The sequence below is a fragment of the Anolis sagrei genome, chromosome 6, assembly GCF_037176765.1.
Source record: "Anolis sagrei isolate rAnoSag1 chromosome 6, rAnoSag1.mat, whole genome shotgun sequence".
In the NCBI taxonomy this organism is placed as follows: Eukaryota; Metazoa; Chordata; class Lepidosauria; order Squamata; family Dactyloidae; genus Anolis; species Anolis sagrei.
Window position 1 is genome coordinate 105,417,632 of NC_090026.1, and position 19,614 is coordinate 105,437,245.

The following is a 19,614-nucleotide window of genomic DNA, read 5'->3' on the forward strand; positions in this document are numbered from 1 at the left end:
CAAGTTGCTCCTGACACACACACACAAAATCTGTATTTTGAAACTGGAGAAATTCAAAGACCTTGTAAAACCACAACTCCAAAGCATTCCAAAGCATTAAGCCACAAGAATGAAAGTAGTCTCAAACTGCATTAGTTCTACAGTGTGGGTGCATCCTGCATGTCTCATGCAGTAAAGAGTATCTTGTTGCATATTTACGAAAGAGCAACTGCTTTCCGTTGTCATGAAATCTGCCCCAGAGTTTATCTGGATTTAGCAAGGCAGAAATTAATTTAATGTGGTAGACATGTGGTTGCTTCAAAAAATGAAAAATGAACAGAAAGATAATGTCAGCGAAAGGATTTTGGAGTGATGCCTATAGTAGTGGAGTTGTGCACCCTCTGCTTTAGAAACTACTGAGCTGAGAAGCAGTATAAAAATAAACTTCTGATACCTTTTTTTTCCACTCACTTACTGCTCAATACGGAAAAGCAGCACATAAAGAGTCTCTCATACTGTCAACACCAGGCTAGTAGAGCCATTATTTTTGACAGGTAGGTCTGTATCTCCCAGTGCTTCCACCCCCGTGTTGAATCCTAGTCAGAAAAGGAAAAAAAAACACACACATTTGAGCAAAGTGGTTGTGAAATGGCAGCCTTTGAAACAAGGGACTTCCATTTATGTTCCATGAAAAGGGAAATGGGAGCATCTATTGTCTTCTCTGTGAAACGAGGTTGAAAGAAGACAAATAAGCCCTTCAGGATGACGCACTATTAAAATGCGATCTGAAAATAAATCTGTTAAATACGACTCTTGCCAAATGTATGCGTGAGCAAGGATATATGACGGGAATACACTTTATACATTATGGCTTCTGATGCAGTTGAGTACGCCCCATTGAATTGTACCGTATTTGCTTCAAAGGGTACAGGAATAGGATTGGACAATATTAAGGCACCAATTCTAAGTGTTTTTTTTAGTAGGACGTAAGGGTGCATCTACACTGTAGAATGAATGCAATTCGACAGTGCTTTTAACTGCCAAGGCTCAATGCTATGGAATGCTATGGAATGCTATGAGCTATGGAATGCTATGGAATATAAGGATTTGAAGTTTTTTGAGGCACCAGCACTCTTTGGCAGGGAAGGCCTTTTAAAACTACAACTCTCATGATACTATAGCATTGTGCCATAGCAGCAAAAATGGTGTGAAACTGCATTCATTCTACACTGCAAATGCACCCATAGTCACAGCCATATTTGCCCTGAGTATACATACAGTGTCTCCAAAAAAGGAGCCCCAGGTGGCACAATGGGTGCAGGCAAGGCTGCTGACCAAAAGATTGGCGGTTCGAATCTGGGGAGTGGGGTGAGTTCCCGTCTGTCAGCTCCAGCTTCTCATGCAGAGATATGAGAGAAGCCTCCCACAGGATGGTAAAACATCCAGGCATCCCCTGGGCAACATCCTTGCAGATGGCCAATTCTCTCACAACAGAAGCAACTTGCAGCTTTTCAAGTCTCCCAAAAGTCTCCATACATAGGACAAATATAAATAAAGGTGCATTTAGCTACAATTTCCCATTACTCCTATCCTATGACATCCTGTATGTGTGTGTGTGTGTGTGTGTGTGTATACACACAGAGAGAGAGGGGGGGGGTATATCAGGAATGGGGAAACTTCCACCCTCCAGGTGTTTTGGACTTCAACTCCCACAATTCCGGTTGTTAGGAATTGTGGGAATTGAAGTCCAAACCACCTGGAGGGCTGAAGTTTGCCTGTGTGTGGGGTATATTATATATTATTGATATTATTTAATGTAAAGTCAATTGATTTCTTAATTTATCGTGTCAGAAGCAGACTGAGAATACAGATATAATGTACTTTTAAAAACCCACAAACAAGTTAAAAACTTGGCATTCTACTAAATGTCCTTTGACCAGAATCTGACCACTTCGAAGGTCCTCCATTGTGCAAGTGGCAAGGCTCAGACTGCATTGTAGTAAGTGACCCTTGCCATGCTTTTCTCCACACTCGCATGTCATGAACGCCACTTGGTAACCTCATTCCTTAAGATTGGCTCTGTATCTTGTGATGCTGGTCAGCACTTTCCAAGTTGCGCAGTCTTCTGTGTGCACAGGAGGGAGTTTCTCATCTGGTCTCAGCCACTGAGGTCCTGGGTTTTCGCCTGCCACTTTTGGACTCTCGCTTGCTGAGGTGTTCCTGCGAGGATCTCTGTAGATCTTAGGAAGCTCTTTCTTGATTTGGCATGCTGGCTGATATCCGAACAGGGAATAGGCCAGAGATGTCAAAGCCTTAGTCCGTTCATTACTGGCTGCTACTTCCCAACGGGTATCAGGTGATACAATACCAGCTAAACAGTGGTGTAGGGCGTAGACATCCTGTGATAATGTGGCATGATGGAAGTTGTGACACAGTAACATCTGGAAGGCTCTCCGAAGCTCTAGGTGCTCTTACTGCCTATTACAGGGAAAACCAGCTGATCCCTAATCCATCTAAAACACAGACATGTGCTTTTCACCTCAAGAACAGACAAGCATCCCGAGCTCTGAGTATTACCTGAGAAGGAATCCCACTGGAGAATTGCAGCTCACCCAAATATCTGGGAGTCATTCTGGACCGTGCCCTGACCTACAAGAAGCACTGCCTGAATATCAAGCAAAAAGTGGGCGCTAGAAATAATATCATACGAAAGCTGACTGGCACAACCTGGGGATCACAACCAGACACAGTGAAGACATCTGCCCTTGCACTATGCTACTCTGCTGCTGAGTACGTATGCCTAGTGTGGAACACATCTCACCACGCTAAAACAGTGGATGTGGCTCTTAATGAGACATGCCGCATTATCACGGGGTATCTGCGCCCTACACCACTGGAGAAATTACACTGTTTAGCCGGTATTGCACCACCTGGCATCCGCTGGGAAGTAGCAGCCAATAGTGAAAGGACCAAGGCAGTGACATCTCCAACTGATCCCCTGTTTGGATATGGATATGAGCCAGCATGCCAATGACTTAAATCAAGAAATAATTTTCTAAGATCTACAGAGACACTTGCTGGAACACCTCAGCAAGCGAGAGTCCAAAAGTGGCAGGCTCAAACCCAGAACCTCAACCAATGGCTGATACCAAACGAGAAACTCCCCCCTGAGCACACAGAAAACTGGGCGACTTGGAAGGTGCTGAACAGACTGCGCTCTGGCACCACGAGATGCAGAGCCAATCTTAAGAAATGGGGATACAGGGTGGAATCCACGACATGCAAGTGTGAAGAGGAGCAAACTACAGACCACCTGCTACAATGCAACCTGAGTCCTGCTACATGCACAATGAAGGACCTTCTTGAGGCAACACCAGAGGAACTCCAAGTGGCCAGATACTGGTCAAAGGACATTTAATCAACTACCAAACTCACAAATTCTGTATTCTGTCTGTTTGTTTGCTTTGTTCTGTTAGAAATGTAATATAATTGACTGGTTGCCCTGACAGGACAAACAAACAAACCTGCCCCTGAAACACAGGAGGGGAATCTGGGCCTCCTTCTGTGTACAGAAGACAGGCCACCCTCTTCCCCTCCCTCTTCCCCTTTGGCGCCTTTTCCCTTCCTTGATTGCACTCCTCCCCAGCCAAGAAACAGCTTATGCTTGTCCTTCTCCCGAGGGCCAGAAGGGCAAGGCGGGCCCGGCTCAGGGGCGTCCCAGGCGGGAGGCGGAGCTCAGGAAAACACGGCGGCGGGGCCTTGAAAGTCAAGCCCACTCCGCGTGGCTGGAAGAGGAAGAAGCCACGGCGAAAAGGGGGCCCACCCGAGAGGAGCACTGAATATTTAGGGTGAGCCTCGGGGAAGGAGGTATGAAAGGCAGTGGATCTCTTTCTAACGCTTCCTAAACTAACTCTCCGTTTGTTTCCTCAATCTTTTCCCTCCCTGAAGCAACGAGGAGTTTGTTTGGAGTTCATAGTTTCTCAGGGCCCTTCCACACAGCCATATAACCCAGAATATCAAGCCAGAAAATCCCATAATATCGGCTTTCAACTGGGTTATCTGAGCCCACAATGCCATATATTCCAGTTCAACGCAGATAGTGTGGGGTTTTATTCACCTGTGTGGATGGGGCCTAAAATCTCAAGACAGAAAATCCCACAATATCTGCTTTGAACTGACTTATCTGAGTCCACAATGCCATATATTCCAGTTCAATGCAGAAAATATGGGATTTTATTCAGCTGTGTGGAAGGGGCCTAAAATCTCAAGGCAGAAAATCCCACAACACCTGCTTTGAACTGGGTTATTTTGAGTCCACACTGCCATATTTTCCAGTTCAAAGCAGAAAATGTGGGATTTTATTCAGCTGTGTGGAAGGGGGCTAAAATCTCAAGGCAGGAAATCCCACAATATCTGCTTTGAACTGGGTTATTTTGAGTCCACACTGCCATATATTCCAGTTCAAAGCAGATAACGTGTGATTTTATTCACCTGTGTGGAAGGGGGCTAAAATCTCAAGGCAGAAAATGCCACAAAATGTGCTTTGAACTGGGTTATTTTGAGTCCACACTGCCATATATTCCAGTTCAAAGCAGATAATGTGGGATTCTGTTCACCTGTGTGGAAGGGCCTCACAGCCAACTCAGGATACTTTGGATTTGTTTATTTTCTTTCAGGGGAAAAAATGTTGGCTTTTAGGCGCATCTACACTCTTGAATTAATGCAGTTTGACACCCCCTTTCCTACTCTGGCTCAATGCTAGGGGATCCTGAAATCTGTAGTTTGGTGAGGCACCAGCGCTCTTTGGCAGAGAAGGGCCCTTTCACACAACCATATAGCCCAGAATCTCAAGGCGGAAAATCCCACAATATTGGATTATCTGAGTCTACACAGCCATATATTCCAGTTCAATGCAGAAAATGTGGGATTTTATTCAGCTGTGTGGAAGGGGCCTCACAGCCACAGATACTTTGGATTAGTTTATTTTCTTTCAGGAGAAAACTGTTGGCTTCTAGGCACATCTACGCTCTTGAATTAATGCAGTTTGACACCCCCTTTCCTACTAATGTGGGATTTTATTCAGCTGTGTGGAAGGAGGTGTGAAGGCTAAAGGTTTTGCAAAATTACAGTGAAAGTGGTGTCAAACTGTTTGTTTATTTATTTATTTGCCATATTTATACCCCACCTTTTTCGGGGGGCGGGGGGAGGATGGACAGACTCAAGACGGCATACAAATGGCACCTAGAAAGTGCCTTGAAACATACAAAATGCATCTAAAAAAATTTTGGGTTAAAATTACAACATAATAGACATGATTAAAATACATTCAAGGTTAAAACACACCATCCAGAGTTCAAGGTTTAACTAATATTATTGCAGTATAGTGGTATAGTAAACTATATTAATATATAATACTAATATTATGGAGCCCCTGGTGGCTCAGTGGGTTAAACCGCTGAGCTGCTGAACTTGCTGACTGGAAGGTTGGCGGTTCGAATCCGCAGGACGGGGTGAGCTCCTGCTGTTAGGTCCAGCTTCTGCCAACCTAGCAGTTCGAAAACATGCAAATGTGAGTAGATCAGTAGGTACTGCTTTGGCGGGAATGTAGCATTGCTCTATGCAGTCATGCTGGCCGCATGACCTTGGAGACGTCTGCAGACAACGCTGGCTCTTCGGCTTAGAAATGTAGATGAGCACCACCACCCCAGAATCGGAAACGACTAGACTTAATGTCAAGGGGAAACCTTTACATTTACCTTTAATACTAATTGTTGTAGTTGAGTCTCCTAGTAACGTTACTACTGATTATAGGAGTAATAGAGGAGGAAAGAGAGGTGCTCAGAGTTTGGATGAGGAGCAACAAAGAAAGAGAGTTAGGGAGAGAGTCATGTCTCCTACAGACGATGACTCATTTGAGGGTTTCTCAGAAAGAGAAATGGAGGAGGAAGGAGATGAAAGCAGGGGTGTAAAACGGTACTCGGGAACAGGAGTCTGACGAAGAGTGTCAGAGGAAGCAGATCCATGATATACTTACTGCTCCAACTGAAGAAGATTTTATGGGCTTCACTGGAAATGATGGGTCTGGGAGTAGTGATGAGGAGGAAGATGGGTTGGATTGGATTTGTGTGCAAGAAGTTAGAGATGTGTGTACACAACCTACGTCCAGCGATACTTTTGAAGGGTTTTCTGGGGACTGGCAATCTGGTGATACATGGGGAGACCTAAGTCTTGATAAGAGATGGAAAAGCTGGCAAGAGGGGCATTGGCGGTCAGCTGTGAAGGCTAGAGCAGCTGATAGCGATGAGGAAAGGATGGAGGACAGCTCATCAACAGATAATGAGTTGTAAGATAAATGGAGTAATGGGACTTTGCAGGAGGCAAAGTGTTGGATTCGTGCCTGGGTCTTTGTCGCTGCTGCTTCTCTTGTTGGGTCCTGGAACTACAGGTTGCTGCTTTCTCCGTGTATCGACTGGCTTTGGATTCCTGTAAGTGCTGACTTCCCCTCTTCTTGACCTTGGACTGCCTGGACAATGACGCTGCTTTTTGGACTTTAATATATTTGACTTTGTACTGTTTTTGGACTACAGGTTGTGTTCTTCCACCTTGTTTACTTGCATACCTTGAACTCTGTGACTTTGGAGCGTTTTGTTCAACTTTTTGTTTATCCTAGATTATATGCCGGTTTAATCTCGATTATTTGCCAAATTAAGTTTTTGTCTTGTAAATTGCTTGAAACCTTTTGTTTTGGCCAGGGACACTGAAGTAAGTGTCCCTGAGTCCTTTATGTTGCCTTAATAAATTTTGTTTGGACTTTATCTCTATGTCTGCTCTTTAAAGGCGTCTGGATTCTGACACTAATATTATGCTATGCTAATAAAATAATACATTGTATATACATATAATATTGATAATATTATAGCGTAATACAATATAATGCTAATAGTACAATATAATAATATGTAATAATATTGTAATATAGTAATAATAAACTAAATATAATTACTACTGATAATATATCATGATATACTGTTTAGTTATTGTATATTTGCATATTTTCGGTTGTAATGTTTTTAATTGTGAGCCGCTTTGAGTCTCTGTATGGAGAGATAAAGCAGGGTATAAATAAACAAATAAACTGCATTAATTCGACAGTGTAGATCTACCCCTTTACCATGTCAGGTGCAGTAAACCAGAAATATTTAGGAATTTTGATCCCTCCTCCCAGATTCTTCAACTGTTGCAAACATATAAGTGAGAGATTTTGAAAGGAGACCCAAGTCTTCATACAAAATTGATTTATGCTTCATGTACTCCTTAAACACGTATGCATGTGTATGCTTTCAAATATCCTGTTGAATTATTATTATTATTACTACTATTATTATTATTTCTGTTCCACCGGTTTCCTCATTGGGGCTCAAGACAGCTAACAATATGGTCACTTCTTGAATTTCATAGGGTTTTCTTAGGCAAAAATAATTTTGCCAGTTCTTTCCTCAGAAATATAGCTTTCGCCATCTATATATATAAATTTGTTAGGGGCATCCAACGAGGAAACAAAACTCAAAAACCCCCCAACAAAACTGTACCAAAATTGCCATGCCCATAACACAACCCACAAGGTACAAACATATCTACTCAAAATGAAAAACAACACAACAACACACTCACAAAACGGCAAAACAACAAAACTCAAAAAAACCCAACGAAACTTAACCAAAATTGCCATGCCCATAACACAACCCACAAGGTACAAACATATCTACTCAAAATGAAAAACAACACAACAACACACTCACAAAACAGCAAATCAACAAAACTCACAAACCCCCCAACGAAACTTAACCAAAATTCCCATGCCCATAACACAACCCATAAGGTACAAACATATCTACTCAAAATGAAAAACAACACAACAACACACTCACAAAACAGCAAAACAACTGAGCATGCGCATTGGTGCCCAGCCGCAAGTTCCCTGGCGCGCGCACACAGTTCCCTCTGCGGAAGCCATGCCCACTCCAAGCCCCGCCACGCCGCTTCCCGCACACACACACCCCCGCCGCACGCACACACACAACCCCACGCTCCATCACTCCCCCCGCCGCACACACACACGCAACCCCACGCTCCATCACTCCCCCACCGCCACACACACACGCGCAACCCCACTCCCCCCCGCTGCCGCACACACACACGCAACCCCACGCTCCATCACTCCCCCCGCTGCCGCACACACACACACAACCTCACGCTCCATCACTCGCCTGCCCCAATCTTACCTCCTTTTACTTCACGCCACCTCCAAACCCCACCGCACCCCTTCCCGCCCTGTCAAAATCCAGGAAAGACAGGAAGGAAGGAAAGAAGGAAGAAAGAGAAAGGGAGATAAAGAAAAGGGGGAAGGAAGGAAAGTTAGAGAAAGAAGGAAGAAGAAAAGGAAAGAAAAGGAAAGATGGAAGGAAAGAAAAGAGAGACAGCAGAAGAGAAAGAAAAAGGGGGAAGGAAGGAAAGAGGTAGAGAAGGAAGAAATGAGAGACAGAGGGAGGGAAAGAAAAAGGGGGAAGGAAGGAAGGAGAGAAGGAAAGAAAAAAGGGAATGAAAGAAGGAAAGAGGGAGTGAAGGAAGGGGGAAGATGTAGAGAAAGAGGGAGGGAAGGAAAGAAGGAAAGACAGAAGGAAGAAAAGAGACCAGAAGAGAAAGAAAAAGGGGGAAGGAAGGAAGGAGAGAAGGAAAGAAAAAAGGGAATGAAGGAAGGAAAGAGGGAGTGAAGGAAGGGGGAAGATGTAGAGAAAGAGGGAGGGAAGGAAAGAAGGAAAGAGGCCAGAAGAGAAAGAAAAAGGGGGAAGGAAGGAGATAGAGAAGGAAGAGGAGAAGGAAAGATGGGAGGGAAGGAAGGAAGGAGGGAAAGAAGGAGAGAAAGAGGGAAGGTTGGTCACAGCAATGCGTGGCGGGTAAAGGTTGTTATTTCTATGATTATTATGATGCTATTATTCCTATGAGACCCTTTTAGGGGGAATGGGAGAGGTGTCAGGTCCCGGAGGCAATGCATTGCATTATTGTTATTGTTATGATGGTGGTGAAATAAAAGGAAATAAAAAGCGAAAGAAGGAAGCAAACAGGGAGGGAAGAAAGGCAAAGGAAGAAAGGGGGAGGGAATGAAGGAAAGAGAGAAGGATGAAACCAAGTAGTGAAAGAAGGAAAGAAAGAAAGAGGTAGAGAAGGAAGAAAGGAGAGAAAGGGGGAAGGAATAGGTAGGTACCTCTCTTTCATAATAGTCCAGATATCTACCTCAACTTTGATAAATTTTACTATAGGCCACAGCAACGCGTGGCAGGGCACAGCTAGTTAAATATAAACTGGAGGTCTCCCATCTAAGTACTGACTAAGGCTAAGCCTTTCTCATCACACTTGAGCGTTTTCCCACTTCAATCCATTTTAAATGCTGTGACTGCCTCAGGCAGAATTCTGGGGCTTATAGTGTAGGGAGGCCCAGGGCTTCTCTGGAGTTTAGAGGCTCCTCCCTAAAATACAAACTCCAGAATTCTGTAGGAGGCAGTCACTGCAGAATTCTGGGATTTATAGATTAGGGAGGAGCCTTTTAACTGCTCATCCAGAGAAGCCCTGGGCCTCCCTAAACTACAAGCCCAAGAATTCCGCAGGAGGCAGTCACAGCATTGAAAGTGGATTAAAGTGGAAAAATGCTCAGGTGTGATGAGGCTCCTAGTATCTGGTTCGAGACTGCATGGCAGTGAACGCAGTCATGTATTTCTCTTTTATACCAGGATAATTACTCTGGAATGAATACAGTCATAGTTTTCCCTTTTTCAAAACAATAGCAATAAACAAGTGGTAGTAACAGTAAGAATAGTGGTAATTTAAAAATTTAACATTTCATAGAAGCACTTCATCAAAAACTATAATTGGAATGTCTGGTACATTGATAGCACTTTAAAATAGAGTTGGTCTGTATTGTTTTTTGAAGTCACGTTTGCTATCCTATACAAAAGGGTGGTTACAGTGGGTAAGTAGTTCACACTGGGTATTTACACAGCAAGTGAACATGGATAAACATAAGTATAGTGGAAATTTACTCTGGAGTGCCACTTGGCAGAATGAATAGCTGTATTATCCTGCCAAGTGGTAAAGGAGCATGGTTACATGTTTACATTTGATCTAAACTCCAGAGAAGCAGTGGAGTAGTAGAAATTTCTTCAGTACATAACACAGCATTGGACATAAGTTTAGATGGTTATATACACACTAGTGATTTACTGCCTGACAAATATTCACCTGTATTCACCCACTGGAACATTAATTTTAACCACTGCATTTTTCTCCCAGTGTAAGGCAGTGTGAATTTTGATTTATTTTTGTTGTGTGCCTTCAAGTAATTTTCAACTCATTGTGATCCTAATGTGTTTGTGTGTGTGGCACCTTTTCATTTCCTCTGATGCTGAGAATTGTGATTTGCCCAAGATCCTCCTATGGGATTTGAACCCTGGTCTCCAGTGCCTTCATCCCGCACTCAAACCATTTTACCACACTTTGATACTTTCTTTAAATTGTATATTTTCTTCTGTTATTATGTAGTTTGGTTCCATTATACTGAATATGCAATGTTACATGATTTTCTTATCGTGTATAATCATGCAGAGTGGAATGGAACAAAGATTTGGACTAAGTGCCTTTGGGTCCAACTTGTAATCTTATGAAAATTACTACAGGGAATGCAGAAATGTGTTCCCCCTTGTCTTCTGTGCTGTAAGGAAAATGTGCTTACTATGCATGAAACTTGGCAGTGGTGTAATATATTACCCGAGCAGGTTGTGCAATCTCCTTTCTGGTAGGTTTAAATCTAAACAAATAGTTCTTGGACTTTAGTAGGTTGGACCTCTGAGGGATCCAATAGTATTTCTTTTCTGCTCAGATGCGGAGCCTTGGCTTTTTGCCCCATTTATCATATGACAACAGCATTACATGGGTGTGCAGATGGTTTTAGTATAGTTAACAGTATGTTGCTCCTGTATAATTGTCCCTCTACATTTGTGGTTTTAACTTTAACTTTTGCACATTTGAATATTCACGGATTTGATAAAATCTAGAACTATCTAGTTCATTCAGTGTAACCATAGGCAATTTCCTCCACTCATGCTAGAGAACCTAGAGATTTCCACGGAGAACACCTCTCCAGGAGTCTCCAGGTCCTCCAGTTCAATTGATCAGCTTTCAGCAGTGGTTAACCATAAAGTCATAATAATGGAAGATCTAAGAATTCCTAGAGAGCTATTCTCTCTGGTAAGAAAATAGCAATTTCTTTATTTGTGATTTTTCACTTTCACGGGGGGCCCTGTACTCCTAATCCTAGTGAATGTGAAGGGCTGGCTGTATGGTCTTGACACAGTCAATGGGTATGTATTAGGAGTGTGCAAAATGGCAAACATCTGTCCCGGGGGGGGGGGGGCACCCAAAATTTGAAACAAAAACAGAATGGATTTTTGCACACCCCTCATATGTACACATGCTTTAGGAATATCTAGAGGACCTGATCTTCACTGGACATCTGGGTCGGACTTCCATTTCCTACAGTTCATGTAAAGTAGATAGTATTTCATTAAATGGTTGGCCTAGAATACATCACCACCTTTTTTGTCTTGGGAATTCGTGATGTTAAAAGACAGAGCAGTATTGTCACACTATTCAAGAACTCATAGCTAAAATAAGAACAGACTCTGATGCACATGAAGATGAATAGTGCCATTATTAATGACTTGGTTAGTACATATCTATATGTCAAGTTGTGTATCAGGACCCAATGCTTCTATTCTAGTTAGTACTTGTTCAGTTTCAATAATAAAGTTGGAGAGGTAGAGAGGTAGATAAATGAAAAAGTTACAGCTTTGACTTCCTTATTAAACACTGTCCTTGTGGATAACATTAGCATGACTAGACTATATATGGTATCTACCTCTGCCTCTTATACATATAGAGACACCTAGGCGTATAAAACCAATATACAATGATAAAATATTAAATGAATAATCCAGGAAGAATTCTTCTTAGAAGAACATTATGGAAAACATTATATTGGAACTAGAAATTCATAATTTTATTTCTTTAATAAACAACAATGTTAACAAAAGAATACAAGCAAAATATACTGGGTTTGTGGGGCAGTTCCTATTTAAATATGCTGTTCCAAGGTTTTATGGGCCTAGGTGCATAAGTGACAATCCTAAGATTAAATAATACACAAACTTCTATTTGCCTGAAAAGTTGAGAGGTGTATTAATTTAAGCTAAGGGCAGTTCCCTGCCTCATAAAAAATACAACTTGAGGAGGTTGCTTTCATTTTCTATGTTTGTAGAGATGACTTGAAATTGATGACAATTTTCTTGAAATGTTGGTGATTACCATAATTGTACCGTTGGATATGTTATGCTACTAAAAAAAACTAGTTAAAGGTTTAAATTCAACCCAACTGGATTAGATCTATTAAAGGAGTGGAAGTGATATACCACAGTTTTCTTAATTCAGTGGGGATTAATTGTTGGACTTAGGACAAAATGTTATGTTGAGCCACATTCTAATACGGAGTTGATTGCATTTGTCATAAATAAAATCACTGTAGAGCAAAATAAAAATTCTAATTGTCTGCTTTATTTCTTTCACCTAAGCCACCTATCTGATCCTTTTCAATTTCCATTGTAAAGGACTGCTGAAAACCTGTTCTTTGTAAACATTAAGTGGACATGTTCAGCGATTGGAGAAGCAAACCTTATAATGGGCATAATTGCCTTTTCCTGTTAGGTATTTTGGGCTTGTTGTATTAAAAACCACTATATAAATGTCAATTGTCATTATTAACGCCCTTCCCTTCATTAGAGGATTTAACCGACACAAATTTCTTCATACTGTCACCATTGTCACAATCACTTCTGCTGTCATAATTAGAGGTGGCAACTGTGGCATTCAAATGTTTAATTACATTTTGTAAAGGTGACCAGAAATAACTTATTAAATCAGTGGCTAAGATTATAGAAACAAAAATTATTGTTTCTGACCGCAGTTAGAAGGAAAAAAATAGTATTCATGAGATTTATTTGAGAGGAGGGATCCAGTGTGGGCAATATGCTGGAAAGGAGAAAGTATTAAAAACCTTTTCATTCTGTTTGCATTCCGTGGTACAACTGAACAAATACTGCAAGTAAGGCTACAGTACAACCCCTGTTTATGCAAATTTGATATTTGCAATTCCATTTATCCAAGCCCAGTAAAATATTGTTTGTCTCCTCTAGGCATTTTCTAGGTCCTCCTGTGTGACTGTATTTCTCGAGGCAGAATCATAGAATCATAGAGTTAGAAGAGACCTCGTGAGCCATCCAGTCCAACCCCCTGCCAAGAAGCAGGGAAATTGCATTCAAAGCACCCCCAACAGATGGCCATTCGACCTCTGTTTAAAAGCCTCCAAAGAAGGAGCCTCCACCACACTCTGGGGCAGAAAGTTTTACTACTGAACAGCTCTCAGTTAGGAAGTTCTTTCTAATATTCAGGTGGAATCTCCTTTCCTGTAGTTTGAAGCCATTGTTCCGCGTCCTAATCTCCAGGGCAGCAGAAAACAAGCCTGCTCCCTCCTCGCTATGACTTCCCCTCACATATTTATACATGGCCATCATGTCTCCTCTCAGCCTTCTCTTCTGCAGGTTAAACATGCCCAGCTCTTTAAGCTGTTCCTCATAGGGCTTGTTCTCCAGACCCTTGATCATTTTATTCGCCCTCCTCTGGACACATTCCAGCTTGTCAACATTCCTTTAAATTGTGGTGCCCAGAACTGGACACAGTGTGATTCCAGGTGTGGTCCTGTATTTTGCAGTTGTCCCTGTTTAACTTCATTTGGTTAGTTTTGGCCCATCTCTCTAATCTTTTAAGATCATTTTGAATTCTGCTCCTATCTTCTGGGGTATTAGCTATCTCTCCCAATTTGGTGTCATTTGCAAACTTGATGATCATGCCTTCAAACCCTTCATCTGAGTCATTAATAAAGATATTGAACAAGACTGGGCCCAGGATGGAACCGTGCGGCACTCCATTCATCACTTCTTTCCAGGATGAAGTGGAAGCATTGGTGAGCACCCTTTGGGTTCGTTCGCTTAACCGATTATGGATCCACCTAACCGTAGTTTTGCCTAACCCACATTTGACTAGTTTGTTTGCAGGAGGGAGTGATTCATTTAAAGAGGGTTTGTTACCAGCATTTTTGTGTATGCATGTGAAATCTGGGACAATAGTCAGTACCCACTGATTCAGTGGATCTTCTGTAGTTGGACAAACAATTGGCCATACATTTTGTGTGTGAAAGTAACAGTGCAATCCTATAATGGGTTACTCAGAAGTAAATGTCAGTGAGCCTATGGAATCTTACTACAGATCCCTTCAACACAACAGAGCAGGCATGTGGGCAAACTTTTCATGCTACTTAAGTTATTCTAGACATGCATGATTTATGATATAAGTAACCCTCAGCTTTATACAATAGCCTGCAGTTTCTTGATGTTTTTATTTTTTCCAGCCCTAGGAAAATAGCAGGAATTATTATTTCATGCATGGCTGGTAGACTGCATTGGTTGATCACAAGCAAATGCAGCCTGAGTTGTCTGGATTGAGGAGGGAGAAAAGAAGAGAGCATCTGAATAGAACAAGGAGAGCAAAGAATGCTGAGGTTCATATACGTAAGGAACTCCCATTGCAAGCATAATATTATGTGTTGCTGCTTAAAAGTTATTCCTAGAAAAATGAGTATCAGACTGCAGCCAGGCTCTGTTCTAAGAGACATTGACCATATAGAATCATAGAATTACATAGTTGGAAGAGACCTCGTGGACCATCCAGTCCAACCCTAGAAGCAGGGAAATCGCATTTAAAGCACCCCCAATAGAAGGCCATCCAGCCTCTGTTTAAAAGCCTCCAAAGAAGATGCCTCCACCACAGTCCGGGGCAGTTCTTCCTAATGTTCAGGTGGAATCTCCTTTCCTGTAGTTTGAAGCCATTGTTCTGCTTTCTAGTCTCCAGGGCAGCAGAAAACAAACCTGCTCCCTCCTCCCAATGACTTCCCCTCACATGTTTATACATGGCCGTCATCATGTCTCCCCTAAGCCTTCTCTTCTGCAGACTAAACATACCCAGCTCTTTAAGCCACTCCTCATGAGTCTTGTTCTCCACATCCTTGATCATTTTAGTCGCCCTTCTCTGGACACATTCCAGCTTGTCAACATCTTCCTTAAATTGCAGTGCCCAGAATTGGACACAGTATTCCAGGTGTGGTCTGACCAAGACAGAATAGAGGGGTATTAACAAAAGGTGCAAACAAAGGCAGCATCTACACTGCCATTTGTAGGTGAGGGGAAGTCCTCCCAATGACTTCCCCTCACAGGCTAAGGCCCGTCCTGAGTCTCGATGGTGATTTCACACACCACAAAGCACTGGTGCATGTGAAGGGCTTTGTTTTGTTCAGTTTTGTGGGAGATTATTGTCTGGCCACTATAGTTTGAACCTAGCTTTGAAATATATTACATGGCTGATTAGATGGGGCAAGAGTTGATTTTTAAAACATCTGGATGGACATTTCTCCTATGTATTATATCCTTATGTATGGTTTTTTCATTGTGAAGGCAGTGGTGTAGAACTAAAGCAATGCCCCTTCTAATACATATATATAGACACACACACATATGTTGTTGTATGCCTCCAAGTTGTTTCCGACTTATAAAGTTTTCTTGGCAAGCATTGTTCTTTCCCTCTGAGGCAGAGAGAGAGGGTGACTTGCCCAATGGATAACTATTGCAAAATGAGTATCCATATCCAAAGTTATAGTCAAATGCTGAAAACACTGTGTGATACTGGTGTACAACAGGTCATGAGAGGGAGACTTTTTGTCTTTGTATACGCAAACATATATGTGCTCATTTGAACATGCATGTCTAGTCCACATCAGTGTGGGGCACATTTTTGTATAATAGAGTCTCGCTTATCCAACGTTCTTCATTACCCAACACAGTCTGCCTCCTGCCTGGGTTCACAGGTGAGGGAAGTGGAATGTGTATGTCCAGGGTGGGAGAAAGAAAGAACCCTTGTATGTTTTGGTGCTAAATTAGTAAATAGAGTAATTATTACATAATGTTACTATGGATTGAACTGCTTTTTCTGTCGATTTGTTGCCAGACATGATGTTTTGGTGCTTAATTTGTAAAATCATAATGTAATTTGACATTTAAGAGGCTTTTACTTAATCTCTCCTTATACAACATTTTCGCTTATCCAACATTCTGCCAGCCCGTTTATGTTGGATAAGTGAGACTTTACTGTACTTTCTTGCTTTAAAAAATGTTGCTTGGAAAACCAAATCACTGCTTTTACAAATAGCTTTCATATAAATTGTTTTCGGGGATTGTGTTTGAACCATGGATTATACTTACCCTACTTCTCAAATAGCCTTTTTCCACAGCAGTGAGGCTAATATTTTTCAGCAAAAAAAAAAAAAATTAGAGATGGTTAAAGCATCTTTACTAGGGTTGCTAACATTTTTAAAAAGTGGGGCATAAATGACACAAGCTTTCAAACCACATGTTTCTTTAAAATATTAATATCTCTGCAAGCCGTCTGATTCTTTCTTTTTAAAGAAAACTAAGTAATATAGAATTGTAAGACACAGTATGACCATTCCTGTTGTAATACACCATAGAGAAATTGGGACAATACATTTTTCCAACAAGCAAACTGGGATAATACTCCACCCCCCGCTGAAATGTAACAAATAGCTATCAAGATACGCCTGCAATTCCACATTTTTGAGTCACAGCAATCTGGATTTAGCGTTGTTACAATTCTGTATTCCATTTACAACAAAATACATTTTAATGCACCTCTGTAGAGAGCCTGTGCTGTGCTAATAGCATTAAAATGCGCTTACCAAGTCAAAATGACTGCCGAGACTGTGTATGTGATTATTATAGTCTAGCAATAAGAGATTACCATAGGAAATCAACCCAGGGAGAGTGTTCCTTACAAAAGCATTATAATGACTCAGGGCCCATATCCAAACAACTCTGTTGGCACAAACCTTATTCAATATAGTGCCGTTTGTGATGCAGCAGTATCTTGAAGAGCAATTCAAATGCCATTTTTCTATATTGAAATGAATATGTATGTTTGCAAATCTAACACAAACTGTCTAAACTACTTGCTGCTTCTGGGTCATGGGTCTGGGTTATATTGGTGAATAGCTTTGAAACTCTTGTCCATGCTTGTCTCTGGTCTACTTTTAGGTTAATCTGATTTGGTCTTTTCCCCACCAGAGTGATAAATGCCAAATTAAAGTACAATCAGCTCTCCACAATTGCTGGGGTTAGGGGCACAGGACTCCTTTAAAAGTAAAAAAAAATGAATAGAAAATTACTACTTTTTAAAACTGAGAGAACATCTTTCTAGGAATTTTTAGGTCCTCCAGCATGACTCTGTGGTCAGCTTCTGTTGGAAAATGGCCATGAATTACACTACATAAATAAAAATCAAACCTGAAAATGTGGAGGGTCAACTATATCATCAAATATACCTGGTAGTTTTGTATAGCAATCCTTTTACTCCTCCCCACTTCTCAACATTTAGAGTTGTTGTGCTGGAAGTGTTTTAAATAGTAGCCTACATAGTGGCAGGAAAGTGTGCAAAGAACAAGCTGATATGGAAGTAAGTTTGTAGCACAGTTTCTAAAATAGACTGCTTGATGGAACATTTGTTTGTTCATTTATCAATATGTGTCTATCATGCCCAACAGCCGGGGATCTTGGTATAAACCAATTTAAAACAGTAGAAACAATTTAAATAAGATGAAAAAATGCAGGTTAAAAGAATACACTTTAAAACGAGTCAAAACAGTTTAATATCATGCACATGTGCAATTTATTTAGGAACAAGTAGCAATTGGCTTTATGGGACCATGGGTTGCTTGTAGATTTTAGAGCTGGATCTACTGTACAGCTGGATCTGCTGTAAAATTAGTTTAGCTTGGAAGAAGACACAGATCTGAATTACAGCCAGTGTAATACTTGAAGGAATGTGGGTCAATTGTCACATCTTTGTCCAGGAATGCAGCTTGAAATATTTACCAATGACTATCCTATATACGCGTGTATAAATCTGGAAATTTTAGTCAGAAAATCAACTCTAAAAATCTGGGTCAGCTGAATTATCGGTCAATGTACCATACCCTTCTCGTAATAAAGGGGCAAAAGGTAAGAGTTTAATCCTACCTAGGAAAACCTAAAAGAAGCACCAATCCTCTCTGCTTTTCCACTTCTGAACTTCTTGAATTTGAAGGAGGGGATATAGCTCAACCTCTGAGGCGGCATTGATGCTTTCCCTACTTCACTGAATGAGCCTCAACTTATCCACTGGTCATAGCAAAATACATAATTTTGGCCCCTAAACCTACCCTTGACTTAGACATGAGGTCAACTTATATATGAGTATAATTCATTCAATATTTGGTCTCTGTCTCAAGAGACTGTGAAGTGTAGACCTTGTGGTAATAATATGTAACCAGTTTTCTAAAAACTTCTCCATGCCTTTCCTATCTTATAGCCTGATAAAGAGTTCTGACATACATTATTGCATGCCTTTTTGAATATGTTTATAATACAGATGCAGTAGAGCAAGATGAGATCCAAAGACCAGAAATTAGTGTACAGGGCAAATGTTCCTAGCTTTTGGGTTATATTGTTTGCTCAAGTAAAATTTTATTTTTTAAAAAATATTGATTTTATTTAAATTCATTTAAGGCACCACTAATGGTAGAATTGTTCAATATTAAGTGCACACACTAGCAACAGAAAGTAATGTGAATCATCCTAAACTGAAATGGCCTAGGGCAGATGTTGATTTATTTGTTACAACGAACTAAAAGAAATAGTATGAGGAAATATACTTGCATTTTTGCACAGTTCGTTTCTTGGAAGTTACTGTGATATACTTGCAGTATTGCCAGTTCTGTGCCCTTAAGGAACACTGTAGTGAATCTTCTTGGCTGTTAATAGTTCCACCACCAGAATGCTTTCTGTAAGCACTGAAGTACTTGCAGTGTGTCTGTTGTGCTGGCGCATTGTTAATACTTCCACAAAGCAATATGAGATTTAGAAAGGCCTAGTGTTCACTATTACCAAAGGAATATTTCATACTTTATTGTAGCCTTTCTGATGGTTTTATTTGTAATCCATTAATCATAATATCAACTGCATGTTTTTAGTAATTGTGAAGTTCATGTAGCTAGGTTATGGTAACTTTTACAATACTTAATGCCTGCAAATTTAAATATTAAATACAGTATGACCTCCCTGTAGCCACAGGGAACATGTTCATTAATTTTCTGTGGAAACAATAAACCATGGATAATAATGCCAAACTCTACTGACATGTACAACTTCTGCCAGAAGTTACCATATAATCAAATTGGAGGACCTAGAAAAATCTGAGAGAAAATTGTGAGTGCCTCCAATGTGACTCTATGATAATTTCTGGTGGAAACATGCCATAGAATTACCTGGAGAGCCTAGAAAATTCCTATAGAGGAAATATTATGTTGGATAC

The 19,614-nt window shown here is 40.9% G+C and overlaps 1 protein-coding gene across 3 annotated transcripts in view; it reads left to right on the plus strand.

Moving 5' to 3' along the window:
* Window positions 1–3,738: 3,738 nt before the first annotated feature.
* Window positions 3,739–19,614, plus strand: part of PTER (phosphotriesterase related) — a 36,465-nt gene continuing 20,589 nt past the window's right edge. Inside the window, exon 1 of one of the 3 annotated variants that reach the window (XM_060782337.2) lies at window positions 3,739–3,827. Coding sequence is in view for 1 of the 3 variants with exons in the window: in XM_060782335.2 (XP_060638318.2) it covers window positions 14,691–14,708 (18 nt within the window). In the remaining 2 variants the exon portion in view is untranslated. Of the gene's footprint in view, window positions 3,847–14,600; window positions 14,709–19,614 lie in introns of those variants that run through there. The other 2 variants (XM_060782336.2, XM_060782335.2) reach the window with 2 other exon arrangements.